Here is a 14,771-nt window from a genome sequence, read left to right as displayed (position 1 = left end):
TTGTTTAATAATAACGAAGAAAATTAAAAACCATTTTAAGTTTCTGTGAAATGTGACCATATTGCGCCGTCAAAGAAATGCATTTTTGGGTGTAACGTAGTGGCGCTAAGGCTCGACGGTCACACCCGCCTGCACAATTCCTCACATCTGTGGAATTCGTAAATTTCGAAAGTCCGGAAAAACCGGACGGAAACTTCAACCTTGCTCTGGACCAGTTGCACCACCTTTTGAATCGCAAAAATGTCTATTAATCTCCGCACCGTTTACGCGTTCGCTAGGGAAATGTACCCGAAAACCTCTAAGGAGACCATTCAATATGGAACAGCTGGCTTTCGCGGCAAGTAAGTTGTCTTAATTAACGATCTTCGAAGTTAATCATTATTATGTTAACACCCACACGTTGCATACGTCGCCCGTATTTGATTAGCAAATGGTGTTTGTTTGTTTTAAGATAAGTACATTGATTGTAGCCCCTATGTTGTCGGAATCTGTGATTTATTTATAGATATTGTTCACCTTTTATCAATGGACATGCCCTTCTTTTGCCGATGTAGGTATATAAGTAACTAGGTGCGTGCATGTGCATGGGCCCATACATACGAACATACACTTGGGGTCAACAAAATAGTGCAAATAGCAATGGTTGTTTCAGTCTTTTGGGATAAAGCATTTTGGTTCCCTTAAAAATATTTATGCAACTTTGAAAAAATTAACATTTTTTTTAACCTATTTTGTAACCACTAAGTCAGATTGTATAGTTTACCCAACACGCCGACGTTCGTAGCTTACTGATACATTACTAATAATGTAAAGAGTAGAGTACCGTGTCTTTATTGGCTGCAGAGATAAAGAGTTAAAATAGATAGTTACAGTGATAACTATGATTGCGGTTCGTCACCAAAATCTCAAAAAGTTTCATACATATCTTTGTATATATAACATTTTGTTTTCTGTTATAGAGCCGAATTTCTGGACAGCGTAATGTTCCGGATGGGAGTTTTGGCCACCTTACGTTCCAGGTATCGTGGCGGATCCGTTATCGGCGTGATGATCACGGCATCTCACAATCCGGAACCGGATAACGGAGTCAAACTAGTCGATCCCAAGGGAGAGATGCTGGAGGCCAGCTGGGAGGCGATAGCCACCGATCTGGTCAATGTCAGCGACCAAGAATTGGAGCAACAGGTGGCTAAGATCATCAAGGACAACAACATCGATGTGACAACAAGTTCCCAAGTGTTTGTGGGCATGGACAACAGATATCACAGTCCAAGATTACTTAAAGCGGTGGCCGATGGCGTGATAGCACTGAAGGGAAACGTCAAGGAATATGGAATTGTTACCACACCTATGCTGCATTACTTTGTGGTGGCGGCGAATACGAAGGAGGCCTATGGCAAGCCCACTGAGGAGGGTTACTACGAAAAACTTATCAAAGCTTTTGAACTGCTGCGAAATGGACGATTAGAGAACGGAAACTATCGAAACAACATAATTTACGATGGTGCTAATGGAGTGGGTGCCCGCAAAATGCTGCAGTTCATCAAGCGTATGAAGGATTCCCTGAAAGTGACAGTCATAAATCAAGGCATTGGCGCCGGCAAGATCAATGAGGACTGCGGTGCTGACTACGTAAAGGTCCAGCAAAGGCCGCCCAAATCCATGCCCGAGGTAGAGCCCTTCACGAGATGTGTCAGCGTAGATGGAGATGCCGATCGGGTTGTGTATTTTTTCAGCGACGACAAAGGAGAGTTTCACCTTTTGGATGGCGATCGCATAGCCACTTTGGTGGCCGGCTACCTTATGGAACTGGTAACGAAGGCCGAAATTAGTTTGAAGTTAGGTCTAGTGCAGACTGCATATGCCAATGGAGCCTCCACAGACTATATAGTCGACGAACTAAAGTTTCCCGTTTCCTGCGTTCCTACGGGCGTTAAGCATCTGCACCACAAAGCCCTGGAGTACGATATTGGTGTTTACTTCGAAGCGAATGGTCATGGAACGATTGTGTTCAGCGAAAATGCTAAAGCCACAATTGCTCAAGCTGCCGAAACTAAAGATAGTGCTAAGACTTTGTTGCTCCTGATTGATCTGATCAACGAAACCGTGGGTGATGCCATCTCGGATATGCTACTGGTGGAAACTATTCTGAACCACAAGGGCTGGGACGTCCAAGACTGGATCGCGTCGTATAATGACCTGCCCAATCGACAACTGAAGGTTAAGGTGCAGGATCGAAATGTCATCGAGACCACGGATGCGGAAAGAGTGTGTGTAAAGCCAGAAGGTCTGCAAACGGAAATAAACAAGGTGGTTGCCAACTACAAAAGGGGTCGTTCTTTTGTCCGTCCCTCCGGAACCGAAGATGTGGTGCGGGTTTATGCGGAAGCAGGCACAAAAGAGGTAAATCTTAAAAAACAAATAAATAAAAAATCGAATATCAATATAATTCATAATATAATTCATAGGATACGGATAATCTTGCCTACGAAGTGGGACTTCTGGTGCAGAAACTGGCCGGAGGAGTTGGCCCGGAATTGGCGAAACCCAATAGTGCCCACCTTTAAACGAACCAACCTCAAAGGAATCGATAATTGACACACACAGGTCCTAGCTGGAGCAATAAATCTCTGTACTTTAAGGTGCTCAGTAACTTAAAAGTCTTAACTCTCAAACGCATTTATACTGTAACTGTTCACTGTCTTGTATGTTCTAAAGATGAGATGTTTTTTACCACTTTATATAAAGTTCTATTTATTTTGACGTTACGGGAGTTATTAAGCTGATTAAGTAGCTCGTTAAGCAATATTGGAGATCCTTATGCTATTGCACATTGATTAATTTTTTGAGCTATTAGCGGAAACCATTGAAATTAGAGAAAAATGATAATAGAGATTAATGACCTTAAATAAATTTTGTATTGCTATTTTCTAAAAAATATATTTTAAACAAATTGAAGACTTGCTTTTAAACTTATGGGAGTAGACATTATATATAAGGTAATACAAATTAACATGTATAGAAAATGAACCATTAAATTATTATTTGCCTAAAATCATTTAAGAGAATGGTTTAAATTTTTCAAAACGATTTGCAGGTTGTTTAATTAACATATGATTCTAATTCTGTTAGTTAACACAGTAATTTAGCATGCGCCATCTAGCGGTCAGTGGCCAATCGACAGTGCCAACCATATTAACGATATCTATCATCGAGAGTTGAATCCGATATCCCCACCCCTATTATCGATGACTTTTATCGAGAGGACTATCATCGTTATTCCAGCTCTAATCTGATTGCCGTGCTGTCACTTTGGCTGATGCAATTGCAGTTTTTTAGTTAAAACAAAATTAATATCCAGTCAACAAGTCTTCAGAAGGCCTAAACACAATGGACGCGGAAGACGTAAGTTAAAAACAATCAGGATGCACTTTTAAAATGTTCAAAAACTTGGCTGGAAAACTCGCATATGTCCGTACATGTGCGCCGTTGGGTGTGTGTGTATGTGTATTTACATATTTGTGTATGAGAACTGGGCGAATAATGAGGTTATGTTTTTCTTACCCGGATTTTACCTTACTATTTTTTGTTTGTTAATTTTTACAGGGTTTTGATCCCACTTTGCTGAAAAAGAAGAAGAAGAAGAAGACCACCTTCGATCTGGACGCCGCTTTGGGCCTGGAGGATGACAGCAAGAAAGAGGATCCACAGGATGAAGCTTCGGCAGAAGGCGGTGCCGCCGCTGAGGAAGATAATCTAGATCTGGAAAGTTTTGGCAAAAAGAAAAAGAAGAAGAAGAAGCCCTTCAACATGGACGAAATCGAGGCAGCAATCCCAAGTTTCGGAGGCGATGATGCGGCCGCCACCGAAGAGCCTGAAGAGGAGGAGATCAACCTAGACATGGACTTCTCGATGGCCAAAAAGAAGAAAAAGAGCAAGAAGAAGGATTTGGACGAGCTTGTCGCAGATAAACTGGACGAGGACAGAAGCGAAGACAAAGAGAATGGTAAGATGACTAATGGAAAACAGTTTCACAGATTTCATTGGAAATCTTGACCAAAGACACCGTTTTCTATTCCTACTTACGGCTTCTTTTTCTTTTAGTTGAGGACAATAGCTCAACCTGGTTTGGTTCCGACCGCGATTACACATACGATGAATTGCTGAAGCGGGTCTTCGAAATCATTCTCGACAAGAATCCGGACATGGCCGCCGGTCGCAAGCCAAAGTTTGTGATGCGACCACCGCAAGTGCTGCGCGTAGGAACCAAGAAGACCTCCTTTGCCAACTTCATGGACATTGCGAAAACCCTGCATCGCCTGCCCAAGCATCTGCTCGATTTCCTGCTGGCCGAGTTGGGTACCAGCGGGTCTATGGACGGCAACCAGCAATTGATCATCAAGGGCCGTTTCCAGCCCAAACAGATCGAAAATGTGCTGCGTCGCTACATCAAGGAGTATGTAACCTGTCACACCTGCCGTTCCCCGGAAACGATATTGCAGAAGGACACGCGTCTGTTCTTCCTGCAGTGCGAGTCCTGCGGATCACGCTGCTCAGTCGCCAGCATCAAGTCAGGTTTCCAGGCTGTAACAGGCAAGCGTGCCGCCATTCGAGCAAAAACAACCTAAATTCTCCTTATTTAAAGTTTGATTTTTTATTAACAGTAAAATTTCAATACAAGAAAAAAACAATCAATATTACTTCTTAGTTTTATTTTGGTTCTTATACTCCTTGTGCCAGTCTATTACGTTATCTGCAAAGCAAATTTCCATTTTTCTGGATCTGCCGCTGTCTATGAAAAACGAAAAAGCATCTAGTCCCACCATTCCTCTGAAGATATTAGGACGACCGCGTAGAATCAGATTATCTCCTCTTTTTATGGGCGAGGGATCTATAAATTGCATGGCAAGCTTCAAAAGTCGGATGCAGCTTTCGACAACGGGCTTGTTTGCTTCGTTAGACGTCAATGAAGAGACTTCATTGTAAAGGCTGGATATGACATCTCTATCTCTGTGCTTCTTTGGAATACTCGCTTCCAGTGATCCTGTACTATCATCAATAATGTATTTATTAAAGAAGTCATTGTGGGTTCCAAATCCGGCCACAAAACCATAAACTATGCAGGTGCGAAAGTATATCGGAACGGCACCACTTATTATGTACACCTTTTCCCTATCCGGATCTTGAGTAACGCGTAGAATATCCCATAATGTTAAAGGAACATTTTCATGAATCTTAGGTCCAGACTTTGCAGAACAAGCGGTTTTTTCTTCTGGCTTTTTCTTGCGAACGATAAAATTATCCAAATGGTTTTCAATATCACCTAAACTTTCGTTAACAGCCATTTAATTGGATTAGTCAGCTGTAATTTCAAAAGGAATGTATTAGCGCCGCGTATTTGACATCAGCTACAAACAAAAACAGATGTACAAATGGGCGTAGCCAGATTTGGTTTTAAGGTTGTCAATGGGGGTCAAATATCACCAAGCTAGCTAAGCCTATCTACATTCATATATGATATTTGCTTCAAATAATGAAATATATGTATAGAAAAAAATTTTAAAAATTAATAAGTAATTAAAAAAATAAAAAATTACTTCAAAAACAATTCAAAAATCTTAAATTCTACTAAAAATATACTATCCAATAATAATACTAAAAACCCCTCTTAAAAATCTAAAGATTTTTTCACAACGCTCATAAAAGTTGTTGTTGCTAGAATAAAACCAGGACTGCTAATAAAATATGAAATTGTCACAAAGTTAATTAAACTTAAAAAAAAAAAAACATATATGTACATATATGTTTATTAGATATTTATTTCACCACAAAGAGAAATGCAAGCGTGTAAAACCCCAGGTTGGCAGTTTCTTTTGGAAAACAGCAAGTGGACAGGCTCGTTGTGTTGCTTGTGAAATTAAAGAAAAAGTACACTTTGTGCAAAACTAACAGATATAATTATCTGGTTATCTTGGAATGTCTGGTGGTCCATCCATAACGCTTAAAACCCAACCAATTGATGGTAACAACACAGGGAACGCTGCAGCGCAGCAGCAGCAGCAAAGTGCGAATGGCGCAGCAGCTGCTGGGGCATCTGCAGCGTCTGGCTCCGCCCAAAATCCAGGAAATGGAGGAGCTGTAGGCGGTGGTAGTGTACCGGCGGAGGGAACGCGGCAGAACAGCTTGCAACGAATCCAACAGCGAAAGCAGAAGGTTTTCAATCTGCCCGTTTCCCAGAAACTGGCCAAAGTCTCAATGTACTCCGCTTGCCAGTCGGAAGGATGCCGCTGCACCGGATGGAAAACACCGCAGGAGAACCGCCACCGTGACGTGGAGTCCTCCTACTGTCCCGAGTTTAACGAGGAGTGCCGAAACGCCAGCTGCCAGCATTCCTTAAAGATGCATATTGCTCATTTGGACAATATATCCAGCTCCAGCATGAACGAGCTTCTGGGTGCCATTATTGACATGGAGAACCTATTCATGTCCATGCAGCGCGTCGAGGACGAAGACACCAAGAAGGTTTACCTTTATCTCTTCCGTTTGCTGCGTCAGTGCGTCCTAACGCGCCAGCAGGCAGTCATCCGTGGTCCTCTGGGAGATCCGCCGTTTGAATCGCCATGCATCACCAAGGCGGTTCTATCGTTGGTTTTCTATAAATACAACCACCTCAACCCGACTGAACTCCAAACCATGACCGAAGTGGGCAAGACGTTCCTGAACTTTCTAAATCACTATAACTTTGAATCACCATCGACGAGGAGGGGAGATCTTACCCATGAGGATGCCTCGAACTACAAGATTAATTACACTAGGTGGTTAGTTTTCTGCCACGTGCCAGCCTTCTGTAACTCTCTGCGCCAATTCGAAACGTCCTTGGTATTTGGACGAACTCTTCTGCGCACTGTGTTCCAGTACATGTCCCAACAGCTCAAAAAGAAATGCATTTCGGAGCGAGATCGCTTTCCCGAGGATAAGCGTTCAATAATAACCCAGATGCCCAAGTTTTTGGAAGCCCTTCGCGCTGAGCTCCTAAAGGATGATTCACCCATCTGGGATCCCAACTACCGTCCACCCAATTCTTTCGTCATCCAGCAGAGAAAGCGTCATCAGGAAGCCGTGCCCGTAACTCCAGGCCCTAGTGTAACAACTATAGGAGGTGCTAAGCGAGTCAGTGTTGGCGAACCACTTCATAAGAGAATTAAAAAGGAGCCGACAGATCGCTCCAGCAGGTTGGTTAGCATAATCTTTATTAGATTTTGTTACTAAAGTTTCTATTTTAGTGAGAATTCAGATGATCTGCCCACGGATGTCGTGATGCGCGCCATGAAATCAGTGTCGGAGTCGAAGACCACTAACAAAGCGGAAATACTCTTTCCAGTTAATGTTTCACGCGATGAGAATGTCAAGGCGGAGGAGCAGAAGCGGGCCATTGAGTTTCATGTAGTGGGCAATTCGCTCACCAAACCAGTGGACAAGCAACAGATGTTATGGCTTCTCGGCCTACAGCTTGTATTTGCCTATCAATTACCCGAGATGCCACGGGAATACATCAGTCAACTGGTCTTCGACACGAAGCACAAAACATTGGCGCTCATTAAGGAAAACCAGCCCATCGGTGGCATATGCTTCCGCCCGTTTCCCTCGCAGGGTTTCACAGAAATTGTTTTCTGCGCAGTCACAATGTCGGAACAAGTGAAGGGCTATGGAACGCATTTGATGAATCACCTGAAGGACTATAGTATCCAACGAGGTATTAAACATCTACTCACGTTTGCAGATTGCGATGCCATTGGGTACTTCAAGAAGCAGGGTTTTTCCAAGGACATTAAGTTGGCACGACCCGTGTATGCGGGTTACATTAAAGAGTACGATAGCGCCACTTTAATGCACTGCGAGCTGCATCCGAGTATTGTGAACACCCAATTTATTGCCGGTTAGTCCACTAAATTCTGCAATCATAAACAAATTTTACTCTTGGTTTCTCCTTTCCAGTTATTCGCTTTCAGAGCGAGATTTTGAAAGAGCTAATAGCACAACGCCACAACGAGGTGCAGAAAGTAAGACTTGGCTTGACTTGCTTCAAGGAGGGCCTGCCCTCGATTCCCGTTGAGTCGATTCCTGGACTGCGCGAGATTGGTTGGAAGCCACAAATGCGTCCAGCTCGGTCATCGAGACCCCTTGAAGAATCCTCCGATCCGGAGAAACTTGCCACATCTTTTGCATCGGTGCTGCAGTCTGTGCGCCAACACACTACCGCCTGGCCTTTTTTGCGTCCGGTCACCGCTGCCGAAGTACCGGATTACTACGACCATATCAAGTACCCAATGGACTTGAAAACCATGGGGGATCGTCTAAAGAAGGGTTACTACCAGACACGCCGCCTTTTCATGGCAGACATGGCCCGTATCTTTTCCAATTGTCGATTCTATAACTCACCCGATACCGAGTATTATCGTTGTGCCAACTCCCTGGAGCGCTACTTCCAAACCAAAATGCGAGAGCTGGGTCTGTGGGACAAATGATGCAGCGATTCTGAGGAACCTTGTATAAACCCGAATACTTAATCTTCACTGCCGAAGATAATACTTTTTAGTTATTTTATAATTTTCTGCGAAAAAGACATAATGCGATATTTAGTTGTCAAGGAAATTGATATTAGGATTAAGCGTTTTCTGGAAGGTATATATCAAGTGCCCCGTCTTGTTAATTTAGACGGGCTTGAGAGCTTAAGTTATTTTAAAGGAAAATAAATTAGACATTTCATTTAGTAATAATTTGCCATCATTTATGACAGTAACGCACTCGTTAACCAACCATCAAAAATCAAAATTGGTTAAATGATTTGTAACCTCTACATTTTGTCTTAACTTTTTATTTCACTTTTGATTTCCTACATTCATTGTTTGCATGCTTTTAAAGTTAGGAATTTTTTTATTTTCGTTTGGTTTAGTAAACTTTTGTTTAATAATGTACCAGTTATAAAATTATACTGTATTTAATATTAAGGGCGGGAGTTAAATCGAAATTCTAGGTCATTGTACAAAGGCTCATGCATACATATGTATATCCGAGTGTTTTTCGTTCTATACTGTGTTGGAAACTGCGAAAGATCTCTGGAATATGCCAATGGTACAATGAAAATGTTAACCGTAGTTGCTTACTTCTTGAATTCAATTATCCTTTATTACATGTTATTAAGTATTAATTTCAATATGTGGTAGTCTTTACAATTTAGCCATTACTCGCGAAACGTTTTTTTTTTCTTCCGTGTTTAACTCGATAATTGCGTATTTATATATACATACATACATATGTAGAGCTAATCAGGGTGAGCATATATGGAGATATACATTTTACATACAATTAGATACATAATTTATGATTACATAATATTGAAATGTGTGGTGTCGGTAACTTCTCCTCCTTATCCCCTTCTGTTTTACTGAAAGTGCGTGTTAACTACTTGTCCTCCGATAACCAAAACTGCACTCTAATTCGGCACTCGGCGGTTTGTGCTGAATTCGTTACAAATATATATTTGGGGGATACAAGGATAACAAACACATATCTAAAGGATTTCAGCTGAAAGCATAGGCATGCTCCTACTCGGTTTCACGGCCTCGACTTCAAATGGAGCAGCCAGTAGTGATCACACAATCTTAACATTTACACATCGAGAGAACATCGTATCGTTTCAAAACGTAAGTATAAATTCCATTACAGGCGTGGCGAAAAACGTTATCTTTTTGTGTAGCCCAACCGAGATCAGCAAAAATAAATTGTACGAAATATTAAATGGATGACTTTTAAATAATGAAAAATTTACTACTGGTTGGCTATTTTTTTTTTTTTTTTTTTTTAGATATTTTCATTTGGAGACTTCTGCTGGGCTGGATTGACTTTTTACAATTGTGCTTTTTCCAACAAGCATTAGCTGCCGATTTTATTTCCATTTTCATATTTAAAATGCTCTTAAATAATATATTTAAATGCTAGTAAAACGGTTCGAGTGTTGGTCGATGTTTTACGCCCACAAGAAATACAGTATTACAATCGGTTTGTGTTTCTCTTTCATTCAAATAAAAACGTATTAATTAGCTTTTATTTTGTAGTTTTGGGAATTCCATGGATTTAATTGGTTTGCTCCATTAATTTCATTATTGTTATCGACTCATCTCCGCTAATTCTCCGTGCATCTGATAAACTCTTGTTTTGTTTTTTGTAGCTTTTCATATACTTATGCTTACTATGTTCTTCACATCTATTACTAAATATATGTATGTATGTAGGCATGCCATCATTATCTCCTCCTCCTCTCGTTATCATCATTACCGTGTTTTTTGCTCAGCGAAAGGCGTTGGAACCAGCCATTTACACAAAACCTAACAGATGGCCGGTTCACAGTCGCTAGTCGTTAGTTAAGCGCTTATTATCGCCAAGCATACGGTGTTGGTGGTGGGCAGGCAGCGATGTGTGCCCCAGGACGTAGTGAGAATTGTAACACTAAATTTAATTATACAAATATATTATGCCGTTAGATCCATAACTCGAAATTCCTGATAATAAGAGCCTGTGTGTCGTCGATCGTTCGGTCGGTCGGTTGATTGGGTTGCTTCGAATAATTAGCTTTGCAAAGAATAGGATATTTACTTTTTTCTTAATTCGCATCTATTACTTTGTGTTTTTATTTAAAGTGGTTCTCCACTGGCTGGGCGGCACTATTGAGCTGTTGAAGTATATACGTGTTATTTACACTTTGGAAAATAATAATAGCGATGTAATTGCTACTTACAAACTGCCGCCACCTGTTGCGTCTGCTCTGGCAAGAGGGACGTAGACTTTGTCGTCGTAGTTGTGGCGTTAGGCGCATTAGATTCCGTGGTATTTGATCCCGATCCCACGTTGTTGGCCGCCTTCAGCGCAGCAGCCGTATTGGCATTGCCGTTGGTGATGTTTGGAATTCCGTTTCCTCCACGGCCACCTCCGTTGTTGCGATTGTTGCTCCGATTGCGGTAGTTGCCACCGCCGCCCATGCGATAGTTGTTACGGTTATAGCCAGACGCTCCTCCGTATCCCGAGTTCATGCCACCGTTGCCCGTTCCTCCCATATTACCGTTGTTGTTGTAGTAATGGTTGCGTCCGCGGTAACTGGTTTAAATATTTATTTAAATTATAAAAAGTTCTCAGATAAATCATTTACTTGATTAACTCACCTTCCACGTCGTGTGGAGGACACTCCAAAAGTCTCCGTGTTCAACTTGCGCTCCTGGCGCCAATCGTTCTTCTTGTTCTTGCTGCGATCCTGGGCAGCCTCGCAAGAGATGCTGTCGAAGAACGACTTGGTCTTGTCGTAGCACACAGCCACATCATCCTCTTCCGGTTCGTGTTCACCAGCACCGGTCTCATTGCCAGAGTCATCCTTCTTGTCGGTCTCGCCATTCAACTGAAAAAAAAATGGTAATGTAAGTTATCACTTTCGAAATCGATCAAAAATTCATTTTTTATAAAATATGTTAAAGTGTACCTTGTGTTTAAAAAATAAATAAATTTGTGTTTGACTTACTGTATGGACGCCTTCAACCTTCTCACCCACCTGCTCATTGGTTGCAGTTGCAGTGGTTGCCGTCGAATTAGGTGTTGGCTTGGTGGCGGCATCCTCGCCAACCTTAAGCTTAGCCAGCTGGGAGCGCAGTTCCTCGAACTTATTGTTGGCCTGCTCAAAATCAAAGTCACCTTCGAACTTGATCTTGTTACGGGGCTTGTTTTGATTGGCCGAGTTCGGACGATAGCCCTGTAATTGTAATCGCAAAAGGTCAGTAAACCATCAATAGAGATTTGAGTCACTAGAAGATGTACCTGATTGGGTCTCATTGGGCCGCGGGTTCCCATTCCGCGATTACGCATCATCATGTTGTTTGAGTTCTGGCCACCGCGATGCATGTTCCAGGCTGGGTTGTTACCACCTCCGTTTCCGCCACCGCCGCCGTTTCCTCCTCGCTGCTGCTGCTGTTGCATTCCATTACCGCCACCGCGATTACGCTGATTATTATTATAATTGTTGCTGTAGTTATTATCCATTTGACGGCCGGAATCACGACGATCCCGCTGGTTATAGAAGTCCGCGCCACTGCCTCCGCGTTGCTGCTGCTGTTGCATATTGTTGTGGCTGGGACCACCGCGCTGCTGTTGCCCTTGCTGCTGATTCTGGTGCTGCTGATGGTTCTGGCGCTTATGTCCTGCATCGCGTCCGTTGCCACCCTGGCCAGCGTTTTGTTGCTGGTGCATCTGCTGCTGCTGGGTCAGCTCCGCCGTGGGACTCACAATCAGGCTAATAGGCGTCGTCGAGCGCGAGGCTCCGGCCAGCATGTCTAGAACGGAAACTATATACATATAGAGGACGCAACGAGGGCGAAAAGGAAAGAAAATAATGCGTGCATGTACCGAAAAATATTAGTCAAAATATTAAAAATATTTTTATAAATTTTGTTATCAAACTTGTGAAGGCTGTGGTTATTCGAGTATCAAACATGCGGTCTTATCTGATAAAATGTATATAATGAGGTTATAACCACATCCTGAGCTGAATTATTTAATTCGAGAATAAAACTACTTTTTTTATGCTAATTTTGGAAATCAACTATGCAGAATTCTATATATAGTGTGTAAAGTAATTTAAATACTGATCTAACCCAACTCACTTGGCTGTTTCTGCTGCTGGGGCTTCTGCTGTTGCTGATTGCCGCCGATGTGCATAAAAGGTCCACTACCCGGGGCTCCGGATCCGGGAGCCAGAGATCCTCCCGCATTGCCCACCATATTTGCAAGATTCGGGCCGCCCAGATTGCCGAACGGGTTTCCATTGCCATAGCCAGGGGCGCCCCCTCCGGGAGCATTACCGCCGGCGCCACCATTACCACCTCCACCTCCTGGCATTTGAGGAGGCTGCTGCTGCTGCGAGGGGACCTGCTGCTGTTGCTGTGGCGGAGCATTCATCCCGCTTGGCATGGGAAAGTGCTGCGGCATCTGGGGCGGTGCATTCTGGAGCTGCGCTTGCATGATCGCCGGGTCATTGTGGTGCGGCAGAGTGTGGTTGTTGACAACGCGAATGTCCTTGATGTCCGATCCCCGGAAAAGAATGTAATCGTAGATCTGCGACTGCGGCGCTATCTGGAACTGGGTGTCCCGATCTTCCGTTCCAAAGGATCGCACTAAGTTAGGGAAAAGAATTAGAAAACGTTACTTTTTTATTAGTTTGCTTCAATTTTAAAATGCAAATACACGTGGCTAATATTAGTAATTTTAAATAATAAAATGTAAAGCATTGAAAAGTTAAAGAAAAAATAGAAGTAAATCACTAATAAACACAATTTTTTAGGTATTGTATTTGTATTTACAGGTGGTAAGAATTTATCAAAAATTAAATATAAATATTCGGATAGGTGAAACTTCCAGAGGCTAATCTCCTAAATTTATATTCCAATTGATGTTTGTGTGACATTCTAGACAAACTATATTTTTAACCGAAATTTAGTGATTTCGCTCATTTTTAAATTGTGAAATCCATGTAAACCCATTAAGGTTAGGCCCACAATTCCAATTTAACCTCAACTGGGAAACGCATGTTTTGCCGGTATTTGTGCGTTCTCCGTTTCTCCTTTTTTTTTTTTTGCCTTCCAGGGCACTGACATCCGTAACTGGAGCCCGTAGATCCCGTTATCTGGCGCCAAATCGAAATTGTTTTTGCAAATAAACAAATTGCATTGGAACTTTGCAATTGTGTGTGTCGATTTTGTAGTATGTGTGCCTTGTACATTGCAAAAGCAACACTGTACAACAACAAGAGAGGGGGCAAAAACAGGCCAAAGCCAACATGACAAACAAAAAGCATAAGTGAGAGAGTGTGAGAGGGAGAGGCGGCGGCAATTGCACTCTCACAGAGTATGAAATTACTGTAAAAACTAACAAAAAAAAAAAGAAACGAAAAAAACGAGGAGAATACACAGAAGAGAAATGAAAAGAATCCATTTTCTTTTGCGATGAACCGTTTTTTTTTACAGGGATTTTTTGGCGCAGATTACGGCACCTACATATAATACCATATATGTACGTACATATAAAGCGACATGGCAATTACGTGGGAGCTTTCTACTTAAATACTTACCACTCGAGAGCGCAATGGTGCACTCCTGCGGATCCACGGTGTACAGGCGGCCCTCGTATCGAATGTCCGCCTTGGAAATGAGGCTTATTTTGGAGCCCAACTCCGGCAATCCCCCGCTCATCTTGTACTCTACTTCACTGAGCACTTACACCGGAATAAAAACTCTTATTAAGTGCTTTATGCCAACAGGCACACAAATTTCTCTGGCCAAAAAGCAAACAATTATAGCGAGCGCGACAACGAACGATTTCTCGACGGTTTCAACCTCTGCTCTTCTTTTCCTTCGTTTTTTCTTTTCTTTTTTTCACACGAAATTGCCTTCCAGTTTCGGGTCAAATTTGCGGCCAATCGCCTTATAGCCGCGTTTTCTTTGTGGATCTGTGTTTTCGCACAAGTGCGGTAGACGCTTTTCCAATGTCTGTGGTGCAGCACACACGGCTTTAAATGTGAAAAATTGCAATTTTCGATGCACAAATCTTTGCTCCGTCCGTCTGCGAAAACCTACCCGTCGAAAATGAACGATGAAAACGGGCGAGTGTTGTGACGGTGTTGGGAAGCGCCCTTGGAAAGCAGCGGGGGTGGCAGAGATAAACTATTTTACTTTATT

At 42.4% G+C, this 14,771-nt stretch overlaps 5 protein-coding genes across 11 annotated transcripts; 3 read left to right on the top strand and 2 right to left on the bottom strand.

The window, feature by feature from the left end:
- Window positions 1-115: 115 nt before the first annotated feature.
- Window positions 116-2,958, top strand: LOC108107764 (phosphoacetylglucosamine mutase). Its single transcript, XM_017215454.1, has 3 exons — window positions 116-341; window positions 960-2,403; window positions 2,469-2,958. Exons 1-3 carry the CDS (start codon window positions 241-243, stop codon window positions 2,565-2,567), a joined length of 1,644 nt encoding a protein of 547 aa, XP_017070943.1. The 5' UTR covers window positions 116-240; the 3' UTR covers window positions 2,568-2,958.
- Window positions 2,959-3,267: 309 nt separating this feature from the next.
- LOC108107767 (eukaryotic translation initiation factor 2 subunit 2) lies at window positions 3,268-4,695 on the top strand. The gene is made up of 3 exons (XM_017215458.2): window positions 3,268-3,405; window positions 3,607-4,006; window positions 4,105-4,695. Exons 1-3 carry the CDS (start codon window positions 3,391-3,393, stop codon window positions 4,626-4,628), a joined length of 939 nt encoding a protein of 312 aa, XP_017070947.1. The 5' UTR covers window positions 3,268-3,390; the 3' UTR covers window positions 4,629-4,695.
- Window positions 4,630-5,450, bottom strand: LOC108107771. Its single transcript, XM_017215461.1, has one exon. It carries the CDS (start codon window positions 5,343-5,345, stop codon window positions 4,698-4,700), a length of 648 nt encoding a protein of 215 aa, XP_017070950.1. The 5' UTR covers window positions 5,346-5,450; the 3' UTR covers window positions 4,630-4,697.
- Window positions 5,451-5,861: 411 nt separating this feature from the next.
- Window positions 5,862-8,770, top strand: LOC108107821 (histone acetyltransferase KAT2A). The gene is made up of 3 exons (XM_017215568.2): window positions 5,862-7,232; window positions 7,284-7,936; window positions 7,996-8,770. Exons 1-3 carry the CDS (start codon window positions 5,977-5,979, stop codon window positions 8,523-8,525), a joined length of 2,439 nt encoding a protein of 812 aa, XP_017071057.1. The 5' UTR covers window positions 5,862-5,976; the 3' UTR covers window positions 8,526-8,770.
- A 1,145-nt stretch (window positions 8,771-9,915) lies between these two features.
- On the bottom strand, window positions 9,916-14,692 carry LOC108107822 (protein LSM14 homolog B). 7 transcript variants are annotated; one of them, XM_017215571.2, is made up of 7 exons: window positions 14,165-14,692; window positions 12,702-13,211; window positions 11,860-12,383; window positions 11,597-11,794; window positions 11,217-11,446; window positions 10,796-11,151; window positions 9,916-10,729 (listed from the first exon to the last, which is right to left on the bottom strand). In XM_017215571.2, exons 1-7 carry the CDS (start codon window positions 14,283-14,285, stop codon window positions 10,722-10,724), a joined length of 1,947 nt encoding a protein of 648 aa, XP_017071060.1. In that variant the 5' UTR covers window positions 14,286-14,692; the 3' UTR covers window positions 9,916-10,721. The 7 variants fall into 7 exon arrangements, with proteins under 7 accessions (XP_017071060.1, XP_017071058.1, XP_017071059.1 ...); XM_017215569.2 differs by having other exon boundaries at window positions 11,567-11,794; window positions 14,165-14,691; XM_017215570.2 differs by having other exon boundaries at window positions 11,567-11,794; window positions 11,860-12,371; window positions 14,165-14,691.
- Window positions 14,693-14,771: the final 79 nt, after the last annotated feature.

The sequence above is a fragment of the Drosophila eugracilis genome, unplaced genomic scaffold (genome assembly GCF_018153835.1).
Source record: "Drosophila eugracilis isolate 14026-0451.02 unplaced genomic scaffold, ASM1815383v1 contig_2088, whole genome shotgun sequence".
NCBI classification, from domain to species: domain Eukaryota; kingdom Metazoa; phylum Arthropoda; class Insecta; order Diptera; family Drosophilidae; genus Drosophila; species Drosophila eugracilis.
The sequence above is the reverse complement of the archived record's forward strand: the minus strand, read 5'-3'. Positions and strand labels throughout refer to the sequence as shown.

Bases quoted from the DNA above. Each gene is read 5' to 3' on its own strand.
- LOC108107821 (XM_017215568.2), top strand. From the start codon at position 5,977: ATGTCTGGTGGTCCATCCATAACGCTTAAAACCCAACCAATTGATGGT. The intron at 7,233-7,283 runs GTTGGTTAGCAT...TTTCTATTTTAG, and splicing joins CCGACAGATCGCTCCAGCAG to TGAGAATTCAGATGATCTGC. The intron at 7,937-7,995 runs GTTAGTCCACTA...TCTCCTTTCCAG, and splicing joins GAACACCCAATTTATTGCCG to TTATTCGCTTTCAGAGCGAG.
- LOC108107822 (XM_041818014.1), bottom strand. From the start codon at position 14,285: ATGAGCGGGGGATTGCCGGAGTTGGGCTCCAAAATAAGCCTCATTTCC. The intron at 11,795-11,859 runs GTACATCTTCTA...TTACAATTACAG, and splicing joins GCCCAATGAGACCCAATCAG to GGCTATCGTCCGAACTCGGC. The intron at 11,447-11,566 runs GTAAGTCAAACA...TTTTTTTTTCAG, and splicing joins AGGTTGAAGGCGTCCATACA to TTGAATGGCGAGACCGACAA.
- LOC108107771 (XM_017215461.1), bottom strand. From the start codon at position 5,345: ATGGCTGTTAACGAAAGTTTAGGTGATATTGAAAACCATTTGGATAAT.
- LOC108107764 (XM_017215454.1), top strand. From the start codon at position 241: ATGTCTATTAATCTCCGCACCGTTTACGCGTTCGCTAGGGAAATGTAC. The intron at 342-959 runs GTAAGTTGTCTT...TTTCTGTTATAG, and splicing joins ACAGCTGGCTTTCGCGGCAA to AGCCGAATTTCTGGACAGCG. The intron at 2,404-2,468 runs GTAAATCTTAAA...TATAATTCATAG, and splicing joins CGGAAGCAGGCACAAAAGAG to GATACGGATAATCTTGCCTA.
- LOC108107767 (XM_017215458.2), top strand. The intron at 4,007-4,104 runs GTAAGATGACTA...TTTTTCTTTTAG, and splicing joins AAGCGAAGACAAAGAGAATG to TTGAGGACAATAGCTCAACC.